The 23,018-nt window shown below is 42.9% G+C and overlaps 1 protein-coding gene across 4 annotated transcripts in view; it reads right to left on the bottom strand.

Moving 5' to 3' along the window:
* LOC137305638 (carnitine O-palmitoyltransferase 1, liver isoform-like) overlaps positions 1 to 23,018 on the bottom strand; it is a 74,462-nt gene that overhangs the window by 38,675 nt on the left and 12,769 nt on the right. For 2 of the 4 annotated variants that reach the window (XM_067974521.1, XM_067974524.1), the window contains exons 2-5: positions 8,826 to 8,987; positions 7,974 to 8,113; positions 5,592 to 5,763; positions 3,222 to 3,323 (exon numbers count right to left, since the gene is read on the bottom strand). In XM_067974521.1, coding sequence (XP_067830622.1) covers positions 3,222 to 3,323; positions 5,592 to 5,763; positions 7,974 to 8,113; positions 8,826 to 8,966 — 555 coding nt within the window. In that variant the 5' untranslated portion in view covers positions 8,967 to 8,987. Of the gene's footprint in view, positions 1 to 3,221; positions 3,324 to 5,591; positions 5,764 to 7,973; positions 8,114 to 8,825; positions 8,988 to 18,164; positions 18,256 to 20,358; positions 20,475 to 23,018 lie in introns of those variants that run through there. The other 2 variants (XM_067974522.1, XM_067974523.1) reach the window with 2 other exon arrangements.

Raw genomic sequence — 23,018 nt, 5'->3', positions numbered from 1 at the left:
CCCCAGTCCGTACTATGTAATACAACAAGGTGCTTCTCAAGTTTACTATCTGCTGCTCAATGACAAGTGTATTCATCCTGTGCCCTGCTTATGCATCCACATATTGCACTTCATGCATTTCACTGATCTCAACGTGGTACAGATCTGTTTTAAATAAATTGCACCGTTATCTTGGAATAAAAATACTTACACCTGAAATTTACTATCGTCCTTTGTCTTTTATGAAAAATATAAACTTTAGCAGCTGTTTTTTTGGGGGTAGAAGGAATCTCTAAATATAAAGCAATAAAGAGTGATCATAATATGATAGAATTTCACATTGAGCTTGAGGGTGACGTACTTAAGTCCGAAACTAGAGTCTTAAACTTAAATAAAGCCAATTACATAGGTATGAGGGGCAAGTTGGCTAAGGCAGATTGGGAAATTAAATTAAAGAGTATGACGGTTGAAAAGCAATGGCAAACATTTAAAGAAATATTTCAATATTCTCAACAAATATACATTCCATTGAGAAATAAAAATTCCATGGGAAAAGTGATCCACCTGTGGCTAACTAAAGAAGTTAAGGACAGTATCAGATTAAAAGAAGAGGCCTATAATGTTGCCAAGAAGAGTAGTAAGCCTGAGGATGCGGAGAGTTTTGGAAACCAGCAAAGGACGACCAAAAAATTGATAAAAAGGGAGAAAATAGAATACGAAAGTAAACTAGCAAGAAATATAAAGATGGATTGTAAGAGCTTCTACAAGTATGTAAAAAGGAAGAGAGTATCAAAAGTAAACGTTGGTCCCCAGAGGCTGAGACAGGAGAAATTATAATGGGGAATCAGGAAATGGCAGATGCATTAAACAAATATGTTGTATCTGTCTTCACAGTAGAAGACTCAAAAAGCATACCAGAAATAGTGAGGAACCCAGGGGCTAATGAGAGTGAGGAACTTTAAGTAATTACTGTCAGTAGAGAAAAAGTACTTGAGAAACTAATGGGATTAAAAGCCAATAAATCCCCTGGACCTGATGGCCTGCATCCGAGGGTTCTAAAAGAGGTGGCTGCAGAGATAGTGGATGCATTAGTTATGATCTTCCAAAATTTCCTAGATTCTAGAATGGTTCCAGCAGATTGGAAGGTAGCAAATGTAACCCCGCTATTCAAGAAAGGAGGGAGAGAGAAAGCAGGGAACTACAGGCCAGTTAGCCTGACATTGGGAAAATGCTGGAATCCATTATTAAACAAGTGATTACAGGGCACATTGAACATCATATGATTATGATGTGGAGATGCCGGTGATGGACTGGGGTTGACAATTGTAAACAATTTTACAACACCAAGTTATAGTCCAGCAATTTTATTTTAAATTCGTTCACCTGAGGAAGGAGGAAGCCTCCGAAAGCTTGTGAATTTAAAATAAAATTGCTGGACTATAACTTGGTGTTGTAAAATTGTTTACAATCATATGATTAGGCAGAGTCAACATGGTTTTATGAAAGAGAAATCATATTTGACAAATTTATTAGAGTTTTTTGAGGATGTAACTAGCAGGGTAAATAAAGGGGAACCAGTGGATGTAATATATTTGGATTTTCAAAAGGCATTCGATAAGGTGCCACATAAAAGAATGTTACGCAAGAAAAGGGCTCATGGGGTTGGGGTGACATATTAGCATGGATAGAGGATTGGTTAACGGACAGAAAACAGAGAGTAGGGATAAATAGGTCATTTTCGGGTTGGCAGGCTGTAACTAGTGGGGTACCGCAAGGATCGGTGCTTGGGCCTCAGCTATTTATAACCTATATTAATGACTTGGATGAAGGGACTGAGTGTAATGTATCCAAGTTTGCTGACAATACAATGCTAGGAGGGAAAGTGAGCTGTGAGGAGGATACAAAGAGTCTGCAAAGGGTTACAGACAGGTTAAGTGAGTGGGCAAGGAAGTGGCAGATGGAGTATAATGTGGGGAAATGTGAGGTTATTCACCACTTAAATGGTGAAAATCTATTAAATGTTGGTGTCCAGAGAGACTTGGCTGCCCTGGTACAAGAAACACAAAAAGTTAGCATGCAGGTACAGCAAGTAATTACGAGAGCAAATGGCATGTTGGCCTTTATTGGAAGGGGGCTGGAGTATAAGAGTAAGGAAGTATTACTACAGTTGTACAAGGCTTTGGTGAGACCTCACCTGGAGTACTGCGTACAGTTTTGGTCTCCTTATCTAAGGAAGGATATACTTGCCTTTGAGGCGTGCAACAAAGGTTCACCAGGTTAATTCCTGGGATGAGAGGGCTGTCCTATGAAGAGAGGTTGAATGGAATGGGCCTATACTCTCTGGGGTTTAGAAGAATGAGAGGTGATCTCATTGAAACATATAAGATTCTGAGGAGGCTTGACAGGGTCGATGCTGAGAGGTTGTTTTCCCTGGTTGGAGAGACTAGAACTAGGGGGCATAGGTCACAGGATAAGGGATTGGCCATTTTAGACTGAGATGAGGAGGAATTTCTTGACTCAGAGGGTTGTGAATCTTTGGAATTCTCTACCCCAGAAGGTTGTGGATACTGAGTCGTTGAGTATATTCAAGGCTGAGATAGATAGATTTTTGGACTCAAGGGGAATCAATGGATATGGGGATCGGGCAGGAAAGTGGAGTTGAGGGTGAAGATCAGCCATGATCTTATTGAATGGCGGAGCAGGCTCGAGGGGCCATATGGCCTACTCCTGCTCCTATTTCTTATGTTCTTATCAAAGCCAAGTGCGCAGTGCATCACTACATTGTAACTAATCTCCCCATAACCTTCTCTGTTCTAAGAAGAACAACCCCAGCTTCTCCAGTCTCTCCAATTAACTGAGCACAAAGATTCAACAGTCTGTCCCACTCCAAAGGCTGGAACACTACGACATTAAAAATGTATTAATAAGGAAAATCCCACCCAAAACAAATGGGAAAAACTTAAAACTACCCCAACTGTAACTTTGCTTTGCGCCCCAGCTGTACCTTGTTACATAAATCCCGGATATTTCCCCAGACTTGGCACATTCTCGCTGGTGTTTCTCCCAGACTTACTGACAAAATCTCATTTATCCACAAAAGTTAGCAATAAACAGGCGCCAGTTAATGATCCATAGGTTTTGAACTTGAACAGGGGACTGAGAGTTGATTCAAGAACTTTGCTCTTGCCCCACAGCTAGTCAATCTTAGATTTTGCTTGGCTATTAAAAGGCCTTCATCTTACCCTTCGCAAGGTGTCTTTTATGGATGGAACAGGCAGGCGTGGGAGGGAGGTCTGGAAACTGTACAGCATCGGTTTGCGGCCCGAGAAGATCTTCACCAGAGTCTAGGAAAGAAATACAAATCACAAGTTATTTTTCTTTCTTCCCAGTTTTCTCCCGTACTTTCCTGGAGGTCTGATTCCTTCTGAGGTGCAGATCCATGGGTGTTGGGAACCCACACGAACCCCAAGTAGCTGTTTTTCATATGTGAGACTAATCAGCCAGTGCTGGCAGGCTACCCACCCATAGGAGCTATCACAGCTAAGCCCAATCCTGTCCTCACCCAAAATCCACACATAGCACTCTGCAGAAGGGTTATGGTTAGTGACTAGGAGCAGGAACCCTGTACAATTTTTCCTCTCCCTAGCCCAGGGGCACTGAGGCCACTGTAACACTCCAACGTCTACCCCAGCTGAGATCAGCTAATTGAGGTCAGGCAGGGAATCAAGAATAGGGCTTTCCTGGTTTGTATTGCTTAATGCAAGGGTGTCTAATCCAAGATTCAAGGATAACCTGCAGCATGCAACTCATAGCAATCCTGGCCATGAAGCTCAGGCAATTCAGTTCTAATTGAGTTTGTATTTCTTACTCACTAATTTATTCTGTTTGAATTTCGTGGGCCAGAAGCTATGGAAAAGACTTATTATTATTATTGCCTCATTGTTGGATAAATTCAGCTGGGTAAGGCAGTGAGTAACTAAGGTGTACATACCGGAAAGGTCCCATGTACAAACCACAGTTTGTGCTAATTTAACTGGTATGAGCCACAACAATGACAGGGGCATTACAATTGGCATTAGCACAGCTGAATTAGGAAGAGAAAAGTTAGCCAGCCTTCTACTCCTGATGTCTATAAGTTGCAAGTGCACATCAATGAATGGTAAGCCAGCACAGAATTCGGCTCAGCTGTGATATTACCCATGGTTGAATATCACAATCATAGAATGATACAGTGCAGAAGGAGGCCATTCAGCCCATCATGCCTCTGCCGGCTCTTTGAAAGAGCTATCCAATTAGTCCCACTCCCCCACTCCTTCCCAACAGTGCTGCAAATTTTTCCACTTCAAATATTTATCCAATTCCCTTTTGAAAGTTATTCTTGAATCTGCTTCCACCACCCTTTCAAGCAATGCATTCCAGATCATAACAATTCACTGCTTAAAAATTGTTTTCCTCATGTCACCTTTGGTTCTTTTGCCAATTACCTTAAATCTGTGTCCTCCGGTTACTGACCCTTCTGCCACTGGAAACAATTTCTCCTTATTTACTCAATCAAATCCCTTCATGATTTTGAACGCCTCTATCAAATCTCCACATAACCTTCTCTGCTCTAAGGAGAACAACCCTAGTTTCTCTAGTCTCTCCACTTAACTGAAGTCTTTCATCCCTGGTACCATTCTAGTAAATCTCTCCCGCACCTTCTCTAGGGACTTGACATCCTTCCTAACGCGTGATGCCCAGAATTGGACACTGTACTCCAGCTGGGGCCTAACCAGTATTTTATAAACATTTAGCATAACTTCCTTGCTTTTGTACTCTATGCCTCTATTAATAAAGCCAAGGATCCCATATGCTTTTTTTAAAAAAACAGCCTTCTCAAATTGTCCTGCCACTTTCAAAGACTTGTGTATGTACACCCTCAGGTCTCTGTTCCTGCACCCTTTTTAAAATTGTACCATTTCGTTTATGTTGCCTCTCCTCATTCTTCCTATCAAAAGGAATCACTTCACACTTCTCTGCGTTAAATTTCATCTGCCATGTGTCTGCCCATTTCACCAGTTCAGTTCTCTTGAAGTCTGTAAGTCTGTTACTATCCTCCTCACTGTTTACTACATTTCTGAGTTTCGTGTCACCTGCAAACTTTGAAATTATGCCCTATGGACCCAAGTCCAGGTCATTAATATATATCAAAAAGAGCAGTGGTCCCAACACCAACCCACGAGGGACACCATTGCACACTTCCTCCAGTCTGAAAAAGAACCGTTCACCACTGCTCTCTGCTTTCTGTCTCTTAGCCAATTTCGTATCCATGCAGCCACTGACCCTTTAATCCGACGGGCTCCAATTTTGTTAACTAGTCTATTACGTGGTACTTTATCAAACGCCTTTTGAAAGTCCACATATACATCAACCGCACTACCCTCATCGTGTCACCATTCATGGTCATGTGACCACTTGGACAATGTACCAGAGGTTACCAGTGGATCTGTATCCCCAGCAAGGAATCAACACCTTCACATGAGCAAGTATGGAGATGTGAAAGGACGAAAATTGGAAGAATTATTTTTTTCTTGCAAGGGACAGTGAGATTACGGTGATGCTTCAGCACTTACAAACCAGACTTTGGTGGTAAGGGAAACCTTGCCATGCTCCTCAAACATCCAGCCATGGTAGGAGAGAAGGGTTTTGAGGATCTGCCGCATCACAAAGATCAGTGCCAGCCACAGCCCTGTTGCAAATAGCAGTGCGCTCACCATACTTTGACCCTGGTGTGAAAAGTATCTTCTACAAAAGACAAACAAATATAAAACGCATTAAAGTGTGGTTGTAAAGAAAGAAAAATAACTAATTTGCTGGGCATCCTAAAGTATTTCAGAGCCAATAAAGAGATTTTGAAGTGTTCTGTTGGTTTGAAGGGAAAAGTAGTAGCCAATTTATGCACAGTAACCTCCCACAAACAGCAATAACCAGTTAATCTGTCTTGGTGTGGTTGGTTGAAACAGGAATATTGGCCAGGATGCCAGAACATTCTTTCGCCAAATAGTATCATGGGACCTTTAGGGTATGGTAGTGTGGTAATTATGTTATTGGACTAGTAATCCAGAGGCCTAGAATAATAATCCAGAGAATGTGAGTTCAAATCCTACCATGGCAGATCCTAACTGGCTGGCTCGGGTCTCACGTTTATTGCTTGCAAATTTTATGCCTGGTCATCATGGGCCATGGGTTATTGTACCTTGACTTCCAAAAGGCTTTTAGCAAAGCTCCGCACAAGGTTATCCGTTAAATTCAAAACCTTGGGGATTCAGAGCAAACCCTGGGAATGGGTAAGAAATTGCCTGTAGGGTAGCAAACAAGTACTCATTAAAAGAACTCTGTCAAAGTCAGGGGGAGTGAAGTGCTAACTGGGATACCTCAGGGCTCAGTGCTGGCATTGCTATTCTTTCTAATTTACATAAATGGCCTAGATTCAGAAACTCAATGCAAAGTTGTCAATTTTGCACATGATACAAAACTAGGAGGGGCAGGGGAAATCAAAGGAGAAAGCTTAGGAATTATGGAATGAGTTGGACAAAATATTTAAATAGGCAGAACAATGGCAGATGAAATTTAATGCAGACAAGTGTAAATTGCTGCACAAAGAGAAAACAGGCGACACACGGTGGTAGTGCCACTACAGAGCCAAACTGACACTTGTATTTTAGTTCAGGATGGTGTTAATTTGTGATTACATTCTGGGGTCCCCTGCACTTCTCTACTTTCACCTCATACCATCCCTCGGGCTACAATAGTTGCCACAAAATTTGAGCAAGCAGTCTGAGCATGCTGAAGTCTGTAGCACACCACTTAGCGCTGGCTGTAGTGTAGCATGTGTCTGCCGCACTCCTACCTCAATCTCAGATCACTACTGCTGCATACCACTACTGCTGACAGCCCAGTTTGGCTTAAGTTTCAGGAGGGATTTTTCTTAAAAAATGTTTAATGCATCAAAGGACCCATTTCTTCTCTCCCTTTCCCCAGTGTTTACTCAAATAACGCATAAGCAGCTACAAGGATCCAGAGGCATTTTTGAAAAATTAGGCCTACATCAAATAAATCTGTCTAGTGGTGCCTTGTTCAATTAAACTTTGACATGGGTGCTTGTTACAGTACTTCTATTCCTTCCGATTTGTTTCAAAGGCCGTTTTAGTTTGTGCTTTTATTAAATACGTATTTAAGTGTTTCCATATAATTTTAGTAAGCTACGCACTGGTAAAACACTTTCTTCATCATATTTAAAACTCAGGTTTGCAACATATTGAGGGGTCAGGATGGATGTCTTTTAACGGTGTGTAACACTCTTGGCATCTAGTTTCCGTTATATCTGTATTGTTATGAGTTTTCTTTCTTTCTGTATTGTTGATTGTGTATTTTATTCCAGTGATAACATTCAGTGATGTGCCATGATCTGTTTAGAAAACTGTGCGCTAAGAATGCCCCATATGCTGCATTCCTGCCTGTGAATCTCCCTGTTTGTAGTCATCAAGTCTTCCTGTGTATCTTTGGACTTAGCAGACTGAAGGAGTTAAAGATTACACAAGTGTGAGCATCCCTTCTTAATAAATCCTACTGCTGGGAGAGAGCTTAGGAATTATGGAATGAGTTGGACAAAATATTTAAATAGGCAAACAATGGCAGATGAAATTTAATGCAGACAAGTGTAAATTGCTGCACAAAAAGAAAACAGGCGACACTCGGTGGTATTGCCACCACTGAGCTAAACTGACACTTGTATTTTAGATCTTGTGGCAACTATTGTAGCTTGAGGGATGGTATGGGGTAAAAGCAGAGAAGAGAAGGGGATCCCAGAACATAATCAGGGGAGAGGCTTAGTTTGTCTTTTACTTTAAAAACAATGGGTAACTGGAGTCCAAAAGTCAGCAAACTCCAATCATTCAAGTGAAGCTCAAGTCCTAGTCCTGCAGTAGTATCACCAGTCATTGATAATTACTCACCTTAGAGGGAGGTGGTCCTTAATCTTGGCTATCATTCCCATCGAGGGATCAATTCTTGTATACATCGTACCTATTACAGTCAACACCACGAAAAGCCAACTGGATGGGCTAGCAGGATAAACACCGGTCACAAAATTGTTCTTTAAAGAGACAAAGGAAAAAAAATCATAGCACGTATATCAGTGATTAAAAAATACCTTTAATACAGGAAGGGAGGAAGTTTGCACCTCTGTGTGCAAGAGCTTATGTCAGGCCACCCGGCCACATTTTACAGTGGGAAAAAAGCATCTTCTAACATTTTCCAGCATTACATGAAATGTTAAATTATCTTTTTATTCCTCAAACCTTTTTTAAAAATATGTATTTATAGAAAATTGCATTGGACACAGAAAACCCCACACAAGCCCCGTAATGGAGCAGTATCAGCTCAAAAACAGCTGGGATTTTTGCCACTATTTTTATTTTTCCTTCTTCTTCTTTGGTTTCGTCATCCTAAGGGAAGTCAGATGAGCCCCGTCCAAGGCCTCTGTGAATATTATTGTCACTGGCTGCAAGGTGATGTGCCTTCCAGGATGTGCTCTTTCTTGGGGTGAAATAGAGGCTGTGGGGAAGAGTGAAAACTCCTTTGGTTGTCACAAGTGAGAAAAGGCCTATTCAGTCCATCAAACCTATCCCTCCAGTACATTAACAATCATTAACCGTCATGACATTTAATTGTACTTTGAACAACCCAAATGGTTTTGCCTGTATTGCCTTGATGAATTATTCCCCAAAATTTTTTACTCACAAGTAAACGGCTCACTCTCTGGGTAGACTTGCTTCTTACTTTGATTTTGAATGGAAAGCCCTTACCTTGATTCTGGTACATTTCTTCTTCCAGGCCCTGATACCCGAGAGGTAGATCTCTTTCAATGCATTATGGCTGAGTTGGAGGTCGATGCCCTCTGGGGTGACTGTGAACTGAAATGCGACGGCCTGATGAGCTTCTGCCATGTTCTCACGTTACACAACTACCTGCAACAAAAAAAATGGAGGACGACACCATTACAAGAACTGATGGAGACCATCTCTTCCTGTCTCAATTTTCTCCATTTCTCCACCTACTTTGAAACAAATTTTTTGCTCAGGCAAACATATTTTCGTTTTTCTCATCAACCAATCATAAAACACTGACAGCTTCCTTTCAAATGGGCGACTTAGTCAAAGGTAGGATTGTAAAAGCAGCAGCAACTATACAATTGTAGAGAATCTACAGCAGCAGCAGCAACTACACAATTGTATAGAATCTACAGCAGGGAAACAGGCCACTTAGCCCAACTTGTCTATGCTGATGTTTACACTCCATACGAGCTTCCTTCCTTTAATTACCTCTTCCCAACCTGCCCCATATCATTTATTCCCTTCTCCCTCATTTATGCAACAGTCTGTTTCAACCACTCCATGTAGCAGTGGGTTCCACATTCTCACCATTGCAGAAAGTAATCAACTTGTTTCACAGGGACAATTGTTAATTATTTGTTGAGGGTTACAATCCTAGCAGTTTTCTCAAAACCCATTTTCACACACTTACCATGAACCAACTCCCACTTTTTTAAATATACTTTCTTCACCCCCCCCCCCCCAATCCTAACTCTGGGTACATCCCAAAACTGGCAAGCTGTGTGCTTCAGGTACAGTCATACAACAAGCAGAAAGTGTGCTAAGGGCTACAGTGGTGGTGGTGGGGGGGGGGGGGGGGGGCAGGGGGAGGGCAGTAGGCTGCCAGTGACCATATTTTGAACATGAACAAAAAGGTAAAATATTGCAGATGCTGGAAATCAGAAACAAAACAGAAAATGCGCAAACATTCAGAAGGAACGGCGGCATCTGTGGAGAGAACAGACGGTTAATGTTTCAGTTGTGAATTCTTCATCAACAAAGAATGCACACCAGAATATCTTTACCATATTATGAGTGTCACTGCTTTACAATACCAGAACAAAGACCACTACACCCATTCCATTCCAGTTGCTTCATACCTCTCTTTTTTCAGTTATAAGTGGCAATAAAAATGATCGTATTTCACTAAACAAACAGTTTGCTTGTTTAGCATTAAACAGAACAGCAACCAAAATAAGCACCTACAGTATATGAACGAGGTCTGACAGGGAATGATGGTGCAGTCAGTTTAAGTTTAGCTTTCAACTTTGGGTCTGGGGTTGGAATCCAGCCTGACAGAAAAATGAAGGTTCCCTCTCTGAGGCAGCTGTAAAGGTTCGACCCAAGCGAACACCGGTCCACAGCACAAACTGTATGCAATTCAGCATACATTTACAATCTCATTGAGAGAGGCCACAAGAATAGCTGGAAGGAGAAATGCAAATATTACAGTGGTGCAGTATATACTGTTGGTCTGAGGCTTGTTAAAGCGGGCAGAGGGGAGAGGAAGTTAAGGCAAATAGTTCATACAAAGTAGGGGGAGATTTTACAAAGTGCTTGAGCAACTGAAACTATAAACATAGGAATGATTGAAAAAGTTACCTTTCAACAGTCCCATGTAGCAGAAAATATGAAAACGTATCAAGGAGGAAACTCATACAAGGAAACAATCTTAAATTCCATCCACAATAGCCAATCAATACCCTGTACCAAATGCAGTCTAGCCTGGCAGCTGGCCAGACTATTTCTATACGGTTGAGTCTCCATAGTAGTGTACACCACAAATAACTCTAAAGATCATATTGCTGTTATAAAGACAATTAGTTCTGAAAAATTGAACAGGCCCAACATGTTTATGTCTGTGAACGTTATGTGTAGTTATCCCAGCTGACATGTTGCATTCTGCGCACAAGAGGAAATCATTTGTGGTCTATCAGCATTACTTTTCCCAGCAATTTTCCACATTGCTCAGTGGAGAAAAACAGATGTTTGCTGAGCGCTTGCCACTTTAATTCTCCAACCCACCCCCACTCTGACCTCTCTGTCCTTGGCCTCCTACACTGTTCCAATGAAGCTCTACTCAAGCTTGAGGAATAGCATCCTCCTCTTTCTACCAGGCACTTTGCAACTCTCTGGCTGATTTTAACAACTTCAGACCTTAACCATAGCTCCCATTTTCTCTCAGACAGCAGGTACTGGTAATTTATGGTGGATGCACCAGCACTTCCAGGAATAGGAGAGCGAGTGGGTTAGTGTTTAGGATGGGGATCCCCTATTGGTACAAGGCTGGCATGGAGGGCCGCACCCCTGGTGTCTACCTGTCTTTTTCTTTCATCACACCACCAGGGCACTGGAGCCTTCTCCACTTAGCCACATTTTCCATGCTCTCCCCCCACCACCCCCGGCAACCCCCACTTTCTGCTGTAGTCATTCACATATCCTCTGAGTCTTGGAAAGATCTTTTATTTCTCTAATTATAGTCTCCTTTTCTTTTACACTATTTTTACTTCTGTCATTTAATCATTTCCTCCATTTAATCACTTTGCAGATTATGTTATTTCTTTTCCTTCTCTCCCCGCTGCCTTTTCCCTGGCTCTGTTCGTTCTTGTAAGCTATAACATCTTCCGGTTCTCAAGAATGGTCATAGACCTGAAAGGTTAACCCTACCTTCCAATCTCCACAGATGCTGCCTGACCTGCTGAGTGTTTCCAAAATTTTCTGTTTTTCTTTCAGATTTCCAGAATTTGCAGTATTTTGCTTCCTGCTAATTCAAGACTTTTTTTTAAACTTGGAAAAATTTCAAATTATCCAAATAAAATGTAGAATGCATTTTAAAAGTCTTCAAGGTGTTACAGGTCTCTCTTACAGCTGCAATTCAAGCTAGTTATTATCAGCCACTGTTTTGATCATTTTCCCCATCGTTTTACTTAGCAAAAATAAAAGAGCCTCAATTATTTAAAAGTAAGCTCCTGAACATTTATCTGACGAAGGAGGAAGCCTCCGAAAGCTTGTGAATTTAAAATAAAATTGCTGGACTATAACTTGGTGTTGTAAAATTGTTTACAATTACCCACAAATGGTTATTTGTGAGGAACGTAGGAACAGGAGTAGGCCATTCAGCCCCTCGAGCCTGTTCCGCCATTCAGTGAGACCATGTCTGATCTGTATCTTAACTCCTTCCACCCGCCTTGGCTCCATATCCCTTAATACCCCAGCCTTGCAAAAATCTATCGTTTTCAGATTTAAAATTATTAACTGAGCTAGCATCTACTGCTTTTAGTGAGAGAGTGTTCCACGCCTCTACCACCCTTTGCATGAAGAAGTATTTCCTAACTTCTCCCCTGAATGGCCTGTCTCTAATTTTAAGGTCCCCTTGTTCTAGACTCCATCGCCAGTGGAAAAAGTTTCTCTCTATCTACCCTATCAATTCCTTCAAAAATTCTAAAAACCGCAATCAAATCACCCCTAAATCTTCTATATTCCAGGGAATATAAGGGTTGTTTACCATAGTAGGTACAGCACAGGTTTATGTAATCTCTCCTCATAATCTAACCCTTGGAGCCCTGGTAACATTCTGGTGAATACGTGCTGCACTCCTTCCAAAACCAACATATCCTTTCTAAGGTGCAGTGCCCAGAGCTGTACACAGTACTCCAGATGTGGCCTAACCAGGGCATTATTTGGTTGTAACAAAACTTCCTCCCCTTTATATTCGAGCCCTCTAGTTATAAAGGTTAACATTCCATAGCCTTTTTGATTATTTGTTGTACTTGATTACTACATTTCAGTGATCTGTGTACATGGACCCCCAAATCTCTTTGGACCTCCACTGTTCCCAGCTTTTCACCATTTAAAAAATACTGAGATCTATCCTTTTTCCGATCAAAATGGATGACCTCACACTAACCTGCGTTGAAATCCATCTGAAATAGTTTTGCCCACTCACTTAATCTATCAACGTCTCTTCGTAATTTTATGCCGTCTACACTGCTTACTATGCCACCAATCTTTGTGTCATCGGCAAACTTGGATATATGGCTCTCTACTGTGTTATCTAAGTCATTAATAAGTATAGTGGATAGTTGAGGCACAGACCCTTGCGGGACATCACTAGTCACGTCCTTCCAATTCGAGTAGATACCCATTATCCCTACTCTCTGTCTTCTACCGCCTAATCAATGTAATAACCAGGTCAATAATTTGTCTTCAATTAGCTTTAATTTTAGCTAAGTCTCTTATGTGGAACCTTATCAAATGCCTTCTGGAAGTCCATATAAACTACATCCATGGACATTCCCCTGTCTACTACTTAGTTACTTCCTCAAAAAATTAAATTAGGTTTATTAGACATGAGCAGGTGTCATTGGTCACATTGTCATCCAGTTTAGCATTACATGCCTCTAACAATACAAATATTACCATCTTCATGGAGCTCCCAAATATTTTGTTGCTTTCTACACTTGAGTCCATTGTTCACTTGGATTACATTAACCAGACTAACAGTACAACAAGAGAGTACGGGGGGAGGCTGCGCCGCAGCCGCAGCGGGCCGAGGGAGAGCGCGCGCCGCAGCGGGAGCGGGACGAGGGAGAGCGCGCGCCGCAGCGGGAGCGGGACGAGGGAGAGCGCGCGCCGCAGCGGGAGCGGGACGAGGGAGAGCGCGCGCCGCAGCGGGAGCGGGACGAGGGAGAGCGCGCGCCGCAGCGGGAGCGGGACGAGGGAGAGCGCGCGCCGCAGCGGGAGCGGGACGAGGGAGAGCGCGCGCCGCAGCGGGAGCGGGACGAGGGAGAGCGCGCGCCGCAGCGGGAGCGGGACGAGGGAGAGCGCGCGCCGCAGCGGGAGCGGGACGAGGGAGAGCGCGCGCCGCAGCGGGAGCGGGACGAGGGAGAGCGCGCGCCGCAGCGGGCCGAGGGAGAGCGCGCGCCGCAGCGGGCCGAGGGAGAGCGCGCGCCGCAGCGGGCCGAGGGAGAGCGCGCCGCAGCGGGCCGAGGGAGAGCGCGCCGCAGCGGGCCGAGGGAGAGCTCGCCGCAGCGGGCCGAGGGAGAGCTCGCCGCAGCGGGCCGAGGGAGAGCTCGCCGCAGCGGGCCGAGGGAGAGCGCGCCGCAGCGGGCCGAGGGAGAGCTCGCCGCAGCGGGCCGAGGGAGAGCTCGCCGCAGCGGGCCGAGGGAGAGCTCGCCGCAGCGGGCCGAGGGAGAGCTCGCCGCAGCGGGCCGAGGGAGAGCTCGCCGCAGCGGGCCGAGGGAGAGCTCGCCGCAGCGGGCCGAGGGAGAGCTCGCCGCAGCGGGCCGAGGGAGAGCTCGCCGCAGCGGGCCGAGGGAGAGCTCGCCGCAGCGGGCCGAGGGAGAGCTCGCCGCAGCGGGCCGAGGGAGAGCTCGCCGCAGCGGGCCGAGGGAGAGCTCGCCGCAGCGGGCCGAGGGAGAGCTCGCCGCAGCGGGCCGAGGGAGAGCTCGCCGCAGCGGGCCGAGGGAGAGCTCGCCGCAGCGGGCCGAGGGAGAGCTCGCCGCAGCGGGCCGAGGGAGAGCTCGCCGCAGCGGGCCGAGGGAGAGCTCGCCGCAGCGGGAGCGGGCCGAGGGAGAGGGCGCCGCAGCGGGAGCGGGCCGAGGGAGACCGCACGACAACGCTAGTGTACCAAGGGAGACCGTACAGTAGATTTCCCATGGAGTGACAAAAATTGGAGTCTCTCTCCTGCAGCTTCTCTGTACTTGTCACCACTCTCTAATCCTTTCTGATCCTGCACTTTCATGTTGTCTTTTAAAAAATATATATGAATAACCAATAAAAAGAAACATCTGAGGAAGGAAAAATAAATGAATACTTGCCCTCTTAGCAGTTATTACATATCTATCATTGGAAGTAGGCACAAATACACATTTTACTTTGTAAACTAAGAATAAGAGGTTTTGATGACAGAAGAACAAAGAAACTTGCATCAAGTAATTTCAGCAAAAAGGTAGGTAAATAGCATTACCAATAATGTAACAGTCAGGCCCAATCTTCCAGGATCAGTAATATGTGTGACATTTTGTGTCAGTCATATGAACTACTACTACAGTAAATTTGCTTTATCAGAATGTTGGGTAAACTGCTGTTGCAATTAAGCTACAGTGCATCAGAAACCACAGTCCAGGACCCCCACTACTGGTGATCTACTGGCGAAAGTAAATCAAAGACCACATCACTTATGATTCAAAGTATCTTGTGAGTTCTATTTTAAAAAGGCACGTTTTGTCCTTGGCTTGACTTCAACAAAAGCCATAAGTGAACTGTATTTAAATAACCACACCCATGTTATAACAGGATCAGACTGGCTACTGCAAAATAAGGTCACTGGATTAAAATAAAGCCAAAGCTAAAGCGGAGTTTCTCCTCCCCATCCCCAATTTGTGTACAAGTCGATTTTTTTGCCTTTATAAAACTGAGTGTTCCTCCGAAGTCCTGGTTTCCATCAGCATATAAGCAAACTTTGTCTTAATAGTCTAGATGTCAATTTGGCTCAATGGTAACACTCTCACCACTTAGTCAGAAGTTCAACAGTTCAAGCCCCACTATGGATTTGAACCACTTCAGTGCAGTACTGAGGGAGTGCTGCATTGTCAGAGCTGCTACTTTTTAAATGAAATGTTAAACAGAGATCCTTGTTCAGCTTGATGTTTAAGATTCCATGATACTATCTCAAGAAGAGAAGATGCCCTGACTAATATTCCTCATTCAACCAACACCACCAAGACAGATTCACTGTTTTTTGCTGTCTGTGGGAGGTTGCAGTGTGCAAATTGGCTGCCACGTTTGCCTACAAACCAACAGGAACTACACTTCTTGGGGTGATCTTATAGAAGTCTATAAAATAATGAGGGGCATAGATAAGGTCGATAGTCAAAATCTTTTCCCAAAGGTAGGGGAGTCTATAACGAGGGGGCATAGATTTAAGGTGAGAGGGGAGAGATACAAAAGGGTCCAGAGGGGCAATTTTTTCACTCAAAGGGTGGTGAGTGTCTGGAACGAGCTGCCAGAGGCAGTAGTGGAGGCGGGTACAATTTTGTCTTTTAAAAAGCATTTGGACAGTTACATGGGTAAGATGGGTATAGAGGGATATGGGCCAAGTACAGGCAATTGGGACTAGCTTAGTGGTATAAACTGGGCGACATGGACATGTTGGGCCGAAGGGCCTGTTTCCATATTGTAAACTTCTATGATTCTATAATTAATTGGCTGTGAAGCACTTTGTGACATCCTGAGGATGTGAAAAGCAGTATATAAATCCAAACCTTTCTTTTACTCCAAATTCTATCATTTAAACCTAAATTAGAAAATGCCATTGAAGTCACAAATTTGCCATTTTGAAATCTTTTTTTCAAAATGCTAGTTGTGAAAACAGTTTATTGTTGGTTTCCATCCTTCAATACTTGACATCCTGCCCAAAGCAGCCATTTTGAAAATTCTCCAAAATGGCAGCTTTGAGTAATGCCTCCTTTTTCTATTTCAATTATTTACCAGAAGATATTGATTGCTTCAGAGGAAGTAGACTCAATTGGGAGTTCTGAAATAGAGCAACATAGAAAGGTAAGATGCTTGCTATCTTTCTATGACTTTACTACTTGTGGTAAGTTCTGGATCTCAGCCTGAGGTTCCAAGGGAGGGGGATGGTGACAGGTGAGATTTGTTTGAGCCACATAATGTGGGATGTTCATTGTTATTTGGCAATGCCTTCTCTTCTCTCATTATGATTTTTCTCCTCTTAACTGCCCTTCCCTTCTGAAGGCAGTTACTAATTATGGGATACAGCTCCACAGGAGCAAACAGCCCACCACCACTCCTACCACATAGTACCTTTGACCATGAACATTAGCAGGCTATTTGATTATGTTGGGCTTTATTGCCAGCCCAATTCTATCCTCACTCAGCATCCATACACATCTACTGGATAACAATCAGGAAAGGCAACCAGGGCTGATTTTTCCACTTCACAGCCCAGGTTCACTGTGGCCCATTGAAGCAACCCATTGCCACCCAAATTGAAATCAGCTAACAACAGACTAGGAATCCAACCTACAACCTTCTAGTCTAAATATCTAAGTCAACTGTGAAACTCAGAAGTTTTTAATAGAATATCTCTCCCTCACAAAGTCTGCAATTAATTATCCTCATCAACAAATACTCCTCCTGAGTCAAGCCTTCTATATGTTGGAATTAAATTTTCTGTAATGGCATAATTGAACATAAAGTCAGGAGGTAAAGTCCAGTGCAATCAAGCTGGACAGCCCATACAATGAGGGTGGGGCATAGCAATAAAACATTATGTAGAAGGTGGATTATACACTTGATTACTGTGAAGGTATAAATGGTTACAGTACTACTCACCCTCCTAATTGAAAATGCATCCTCTCATGCAATTTACCCATTATTACAATATCAACAAATGCAAATTACCGTACAGTAACTTATTTATCAATCACATGACTGGTAATAAGTGTATTTATGGGCTGTTCTATCAGCCTATATGACTGGAAGATTATACTGCATGCAGAATTATCTGAAAATTCACCATCAAAAACAATAAAAGCATAAAGCTGCAAGACCCCATGGGATTTAACATTATATTAAAAACACCTCGATATTCATACTGTGGCAGGGGAGGAAAAGGATCCAGCTAGGTTTCCCACTCCTAATTGCCATCCAATGACTCTTGTTGGGAAGTGAACATACGTGGGCATCAGGTGAGGACAGAGTCTGGCTTGGTTATGATGCCCTCTACAGTTGAATAGCCTGCCAACATTCACTGTTCAGGCTCACATATGAAGGAAGAATGGCTATTTGTGCAAGGTACCTAAAGACAGCCAGTGCCCACAGAATCATGTAATCCCAGCAAGCATTGATGCCTTTAGAAGAGGTGACAAAACTGGATAAAACATTTTTTAAAAATACATGATTGAACATCCTCAGAACATTACAAATAATAGAGGGCTGCCAGAGATTTAAGGCAATCAGAGAGTTCAGTTGACAAATGATAAATATAATGGCCAGTTTAGAGCCACTGGCTTGTTATTTATCAACAACAATATTATAGCATTGCTATTTTCTATACTTCTGTACAATAATACACAAAATGTATAATTTTCCTGTAGAACTCAGCGCAATAAAACATAATACTACAGTTTCAAATCACATGCTCTAATGATACCACTTCAATCCAAATCATGCAGTTTAATTTTGGATGCTTGTTAGTGGCAAAAAGAAAACAAAAACACAACTTTACAAATGAAGAATACATTGTACCCTATGAACTCCAACTGATGTTTAGGATGTCACCCGAATTCAGCAGCCAATGCAGGCCGAAGCTAAAAGTTACAGTGTACCTAAAGTTAACAGTACTCTCGTAGCTCCAGCTTGAACAGACGAAACTGTTTGCCAAAGGGCAGCGTCAATAAAGTATGAGGAGGGAGTTGCACTACACTGACAAAGCATATGACTGAGAAAACTAGGTGAGAGGTTACAGCAAGGAAAAAACGCTTGATAGGAGGGGAATCTGCAAGGTTTTAAAATTAACCAGACACGAAGTGCAGTTACTACTAGGAGATAGCTGTATGCACAAGTAGGTAACATTTAACCTTGCCAGGAAATATACGCAGACATAAAGCTGACTGCAAATAATTGTCTGTGGCTGTTGACTATGACCAGTAAAATTAAAATAAACTAATAGCAGACTAAAACCCAAGGCCAACACAACCAAGATCTCATTTCAAAGACAAAAAGGTTTGTATTTATATAGCACCATATCACATCTTCAGAAAAGTCCCAAAGTGCTTCACATGCAACGAATAACTTTTAAGTAAAGAGACCATCACAGAATGTTATGTAGGCAAATATGGCAACCATTTTGAACAGAGTGAGATCCCACAGACAGCAATGAATTGAAAAACCAGTTAATCTATTTTGCGTGGTGTTGTTGTTTGAGGAAGGAATGCGGGCTTGGACCCTAAGAGAACTCTCCGTTCTTTAAAAATAGTGCCATGGGATCTTTAATGTCCACCTGATCCCCTGGAATAGGCAGATGGGGCTTTGCTTTAACAAATCAGTCTAGATTATTTGCTTGAATCCAAGAGTGGGACATGAAACCACAACTCTCTGACATCAGAGTCAAGAGTGCTTGCTACCAACTGGAAATATATAAAGCTTGGTATCTAATAACTATTTCAGGATTTACCTTGTGTTCTCTTTTACACTTTTCAATCTTGGCACAATGTGCCTTTGCCTTTCTCCGAGATTTCTCAATTTGAAAATCCAGGGGGCAAAAGAATGCATCATCCATTCTTTTTAGCACCATGTAAATGGTGCAACTTTGCAAAATCTGAATGTGGTAAAACCAAAGACAACCAAAAACAAAATACAGCCAGCCACCAGCCTGTGAGGCTAATACCCTCCTTCTCCCCATTTCACAACAGCAATAGTGGTTTTGTTCATATTTACCAGGATGGCTCTTCTCTAATAAAGGGAGATGTTGTTGGACTCTTCTGATATGTAGTATGACTCAGCACCACACTAGCCATTGGATTGATCTATTCCCGGGGTCAACAGGGCCAGGAATTAACATGTAAATAATTTGCACTCAATTTTTTCTATACTCTCTGATGGGCTACCTTCCTCCTGCAGCTCAGTAAGGGACCTATTCCCACTCCTCAAGCAATATTGCCCTGAACCAGCTGCCAGGAGATGAGGACCGCCCAATTTTGCCTCCAATGTGGTGTCTGCTCAGCACCTCCCCATAATAGATCAGGAACAGCAGTGTTTGGGGGGGAGGGTGTCGGTATGAACATACACCTCATCATTCCTTAGTGCGCCTACACTGATTGTTACCCAGTGATCCATACTGATGTATGCAACAGTGCAGTTTTCAAGTGAAGAGTTATGGTTCAACTGTGGTGGTCCCTATGATTGAATAGTCCAATTAAACTCACAGCTAAGGCTCATACACCACAATGGCCACTTGAGTGCGGTTTCATGCCTCAGCAAGATCAACATCTTCTGGAGAAAAGGAGGGGAGGAATTTAGAATTTCTAAATGAACTACTAGTGTTAAATCTACCAAAATCAAATTCTCATTGTGATTACTCTTGGCTAGTCAATGCAATTCAAGCCTCACTAGGAACAGAATTTTTGCCGTAAGCCTCTCATTCAGAGTCTGCATACTGTATTCTCTTATAGATTGCCAAGGAGTTCCAAGCTCAAAACAAGGAATTCACACAACAGGTCAATGGGTTTGTGAGTGAACTTGTAACATGATCCACACATACTGAGTTTTAGCGTTGGAGTTACAGGGGTATGTCACAATCTATAAGAAACAACCCCAAGCAAAGTGCTTTTGAATACAGCGTGACCTCAAAGTAAAGCCCACATCACAATTTTTTCCATCCAGTTTCATACTCCATAAGTGCAAAGGAATGATCAATCCACATAAGTTGAATTTCTCTTACCTAGTGTTTGGTGTTGACTTCAGTAATTGTAAAACACCACAGCAAGCAAACAAGCAGCCAAGATGTGTACACAGTTAATACAACCTGTTCTTGACTTCAAGGCAGTATCTTCAGCATTTAAAGTGAAATCCCTGCACCAAGAAAGGGGGAGGGACAGTAGGAGGGTAGGGCAAGGATCACATTTAAATCTGTAGTAAATTAGTCTCAAATTTAATTTTTTTGTAAACTTAAACTATTTGAACTATTGGAATCATTTTGCATCACTAGTAGTTTGTACAGAGGGCAGACTTGCACGGATCAGTAACAACAAAAAGAGAAAAAAATGTACTGGAAATCTGGAAAGTAAATATAGAAAATGCTGGAAATACATGGCAGGTATTTTAGCATCTCGAGAGGAAAAAATAGGTTAATGTTTCAGATGTACATCCCTCGTTAGAACTGTATTTTCCAACATGTTATACCAGTAATAAGTTAGGAAGAATATAACATTGGCGTAACTTTCAAGGTCATATTGTTGCCAAAAGTCATACTATGAAAAAAATCAGGCTTGTAACAATGCAAACTCATTCACTCATACAGCTAGTGTTTGTTTTATTTATGATAGTCAGAAGTCAATTAATATAAAAACTAATGCAAACAAAATCACTTTTATGGCAGGTAGGCAAAAGGTCACTCACATCACCTCATAAATCACCACAGCCATGCATGTCATAAAACCTGTAAAGTTGTCACAGCATCCAATTTTCCAGTACATTTATTCCGTTTTATCCCCGCCAATTTTCTCCTGAAGGCATTCCGTGTTGCCGAGGTACAGTTCCATAGACAGCAAACTGTCCTGGTGCACTTTGCAATACTTCATGTGTGAGCCTGGATAGTGTTGGCAGGCTATTCAACCACAGGGTGCAAACACTGCTGAGCCTGACGATCCAGTACTCATCCAATTTTCTCACACACTCTTTTTCCAGCCAAAGTGGGAATTCTGGCTGATTGCAGCACCCTCCTGCCAGCCCTATTCAGATCAGCTAACTCAATATAGATCAGGGATCAAAGCTGGGACCTTTTGTGATCTGTATGGCTCACACTTATGGCACACATTTATTCAGAGCTACCAGGAGGAGTTTTGGGGTACATTTTAACCTTTCTTTCCCCCTTCCCTCTGCTCTCAAACCGTGTTCATGGATGACCCTCTCTATTGACCTCCATCCCTGGTAGGGTTGTCTTGGCGTCTCCAGGAATTAAAGATTGATCTCCCAGACACTGCTGTGACCAACCCGGGAGAAAAATCATAGAGGCATTAAAATGGCTGTTTAACTGACAGTCAAGAATCATCCAATTGGGTAACAGAGAATCTATACCTCTAGTGCAATATTCACAATTGGCGTGGGAAGGCGGTGCTCCACGAGGATGAATGTGTCGGGCAACCAATGGCAGGAGCGCAAGGGGGTTTTGTGATAAAACCTCCTGGAATATGTCCATCCAGAATTTTCAAGCCCCTTTGCTTTGCACTTCACCATAACTGCAAAGCGGAGATCAGGAACTCAAGGGGTGGGAGCCACCCCAAACCACCTCAGGTGGATTATTAACTAAAAGCTAATCATTCATCAGAAAGTGACTAAAAGTTGCGCATGTTTACTTGAACTTGCAGCTACTGACCATTATGGAAGTTATTTCACAATGGACTACTTTTCTGCAGCAAATAAAACTGCAGTAAATAAAAAATGCTGAAAATTGTCTGTGCTTCAATATAATGTGGGCCTGCAGACAAAAACAAAATTGATGTGAGAGTGTGCTGTGCACTGATCCTTCAACACTCCATCCACATCACTGAGTGGTAGACAAAGGGCTCAAATCCCAATTACAGGTGTACTGTGCCACTATGGGGAGATAGTAAGCATAACACTGTGACAGTGGTAAGCCCGTGGCTTTTATCTCCAATTGCCTCTTTTTTCCTGAAGGGATATGATTTCATGCGTAGCTTGAACCAAGTGGCTGTTCTTCAAGTATTAGCCTCGATGGTGAATGTTACCAGGCATCACAGCCAAGCCCAATTCTGCCCTCACCCGTTTCCCTCACAGGTATACTTTGCAGCAGAAATCACTGGATAGCAATCAGGAATGGGAATATTAGCTGATTTTCTTTCCCCTCAAGACCCGAGCGGTGAAAGTCTGTGGTCCCCCAACTGCTCCCTAGTTGAGTTTAGCTAATTTAAGCATTGCTGTTTCAATCCCTCACAAATGCCTGTGGGTCCTTAAAGGGTGGCAGAGGGCATTCACAGAAGGGGCACAGGTCTATAACGTAGAGCCAGGGCAATGATTCCAAGGACAACTATGCAGTACGTGGCATTATTGATTCTGTTTGTTTTAATCAAAATGACACTAAACCCATGTCTACTCCATTGCCAAGAAAAAATATTTACTGGTTCCGCCCAAATTGAGCGTCACTGTGAAATAACAATCTCTCACACAACTAACACATTCAGAAATGATTTGGGGGGGAGGAGGGAAGAACAAGAAGCACCTGTCGCTATGCAAACATGCAGTTAATGCATTCCACAGTAACAGGGACAACTACATGCCAAGGGTAGTTTAAGTATTCACCTGAACCTTTTTCAATGGGCTGCAATGGAGAGACGCTGGAATGCTGTAGAATGGGTTTTCTAT

This window comes from Heptranchias perlo, chromosome 40 (assembly GCF_035084215.1).
Source record: "Heptranchias perlo isolate sHepPer1 chromosome 40, sHepPer1.hap1, whole genome shotgun sequence".
NCBI lineage: Eukaryota > Metazoa > Chordata > Chondrichthyes > Hexanchiformes > Hexanchidae > Heptranchias > Heptranchias perlo.
This window is presented reverse-complemented; position numbering and strand designations above follow the sequence as displayed.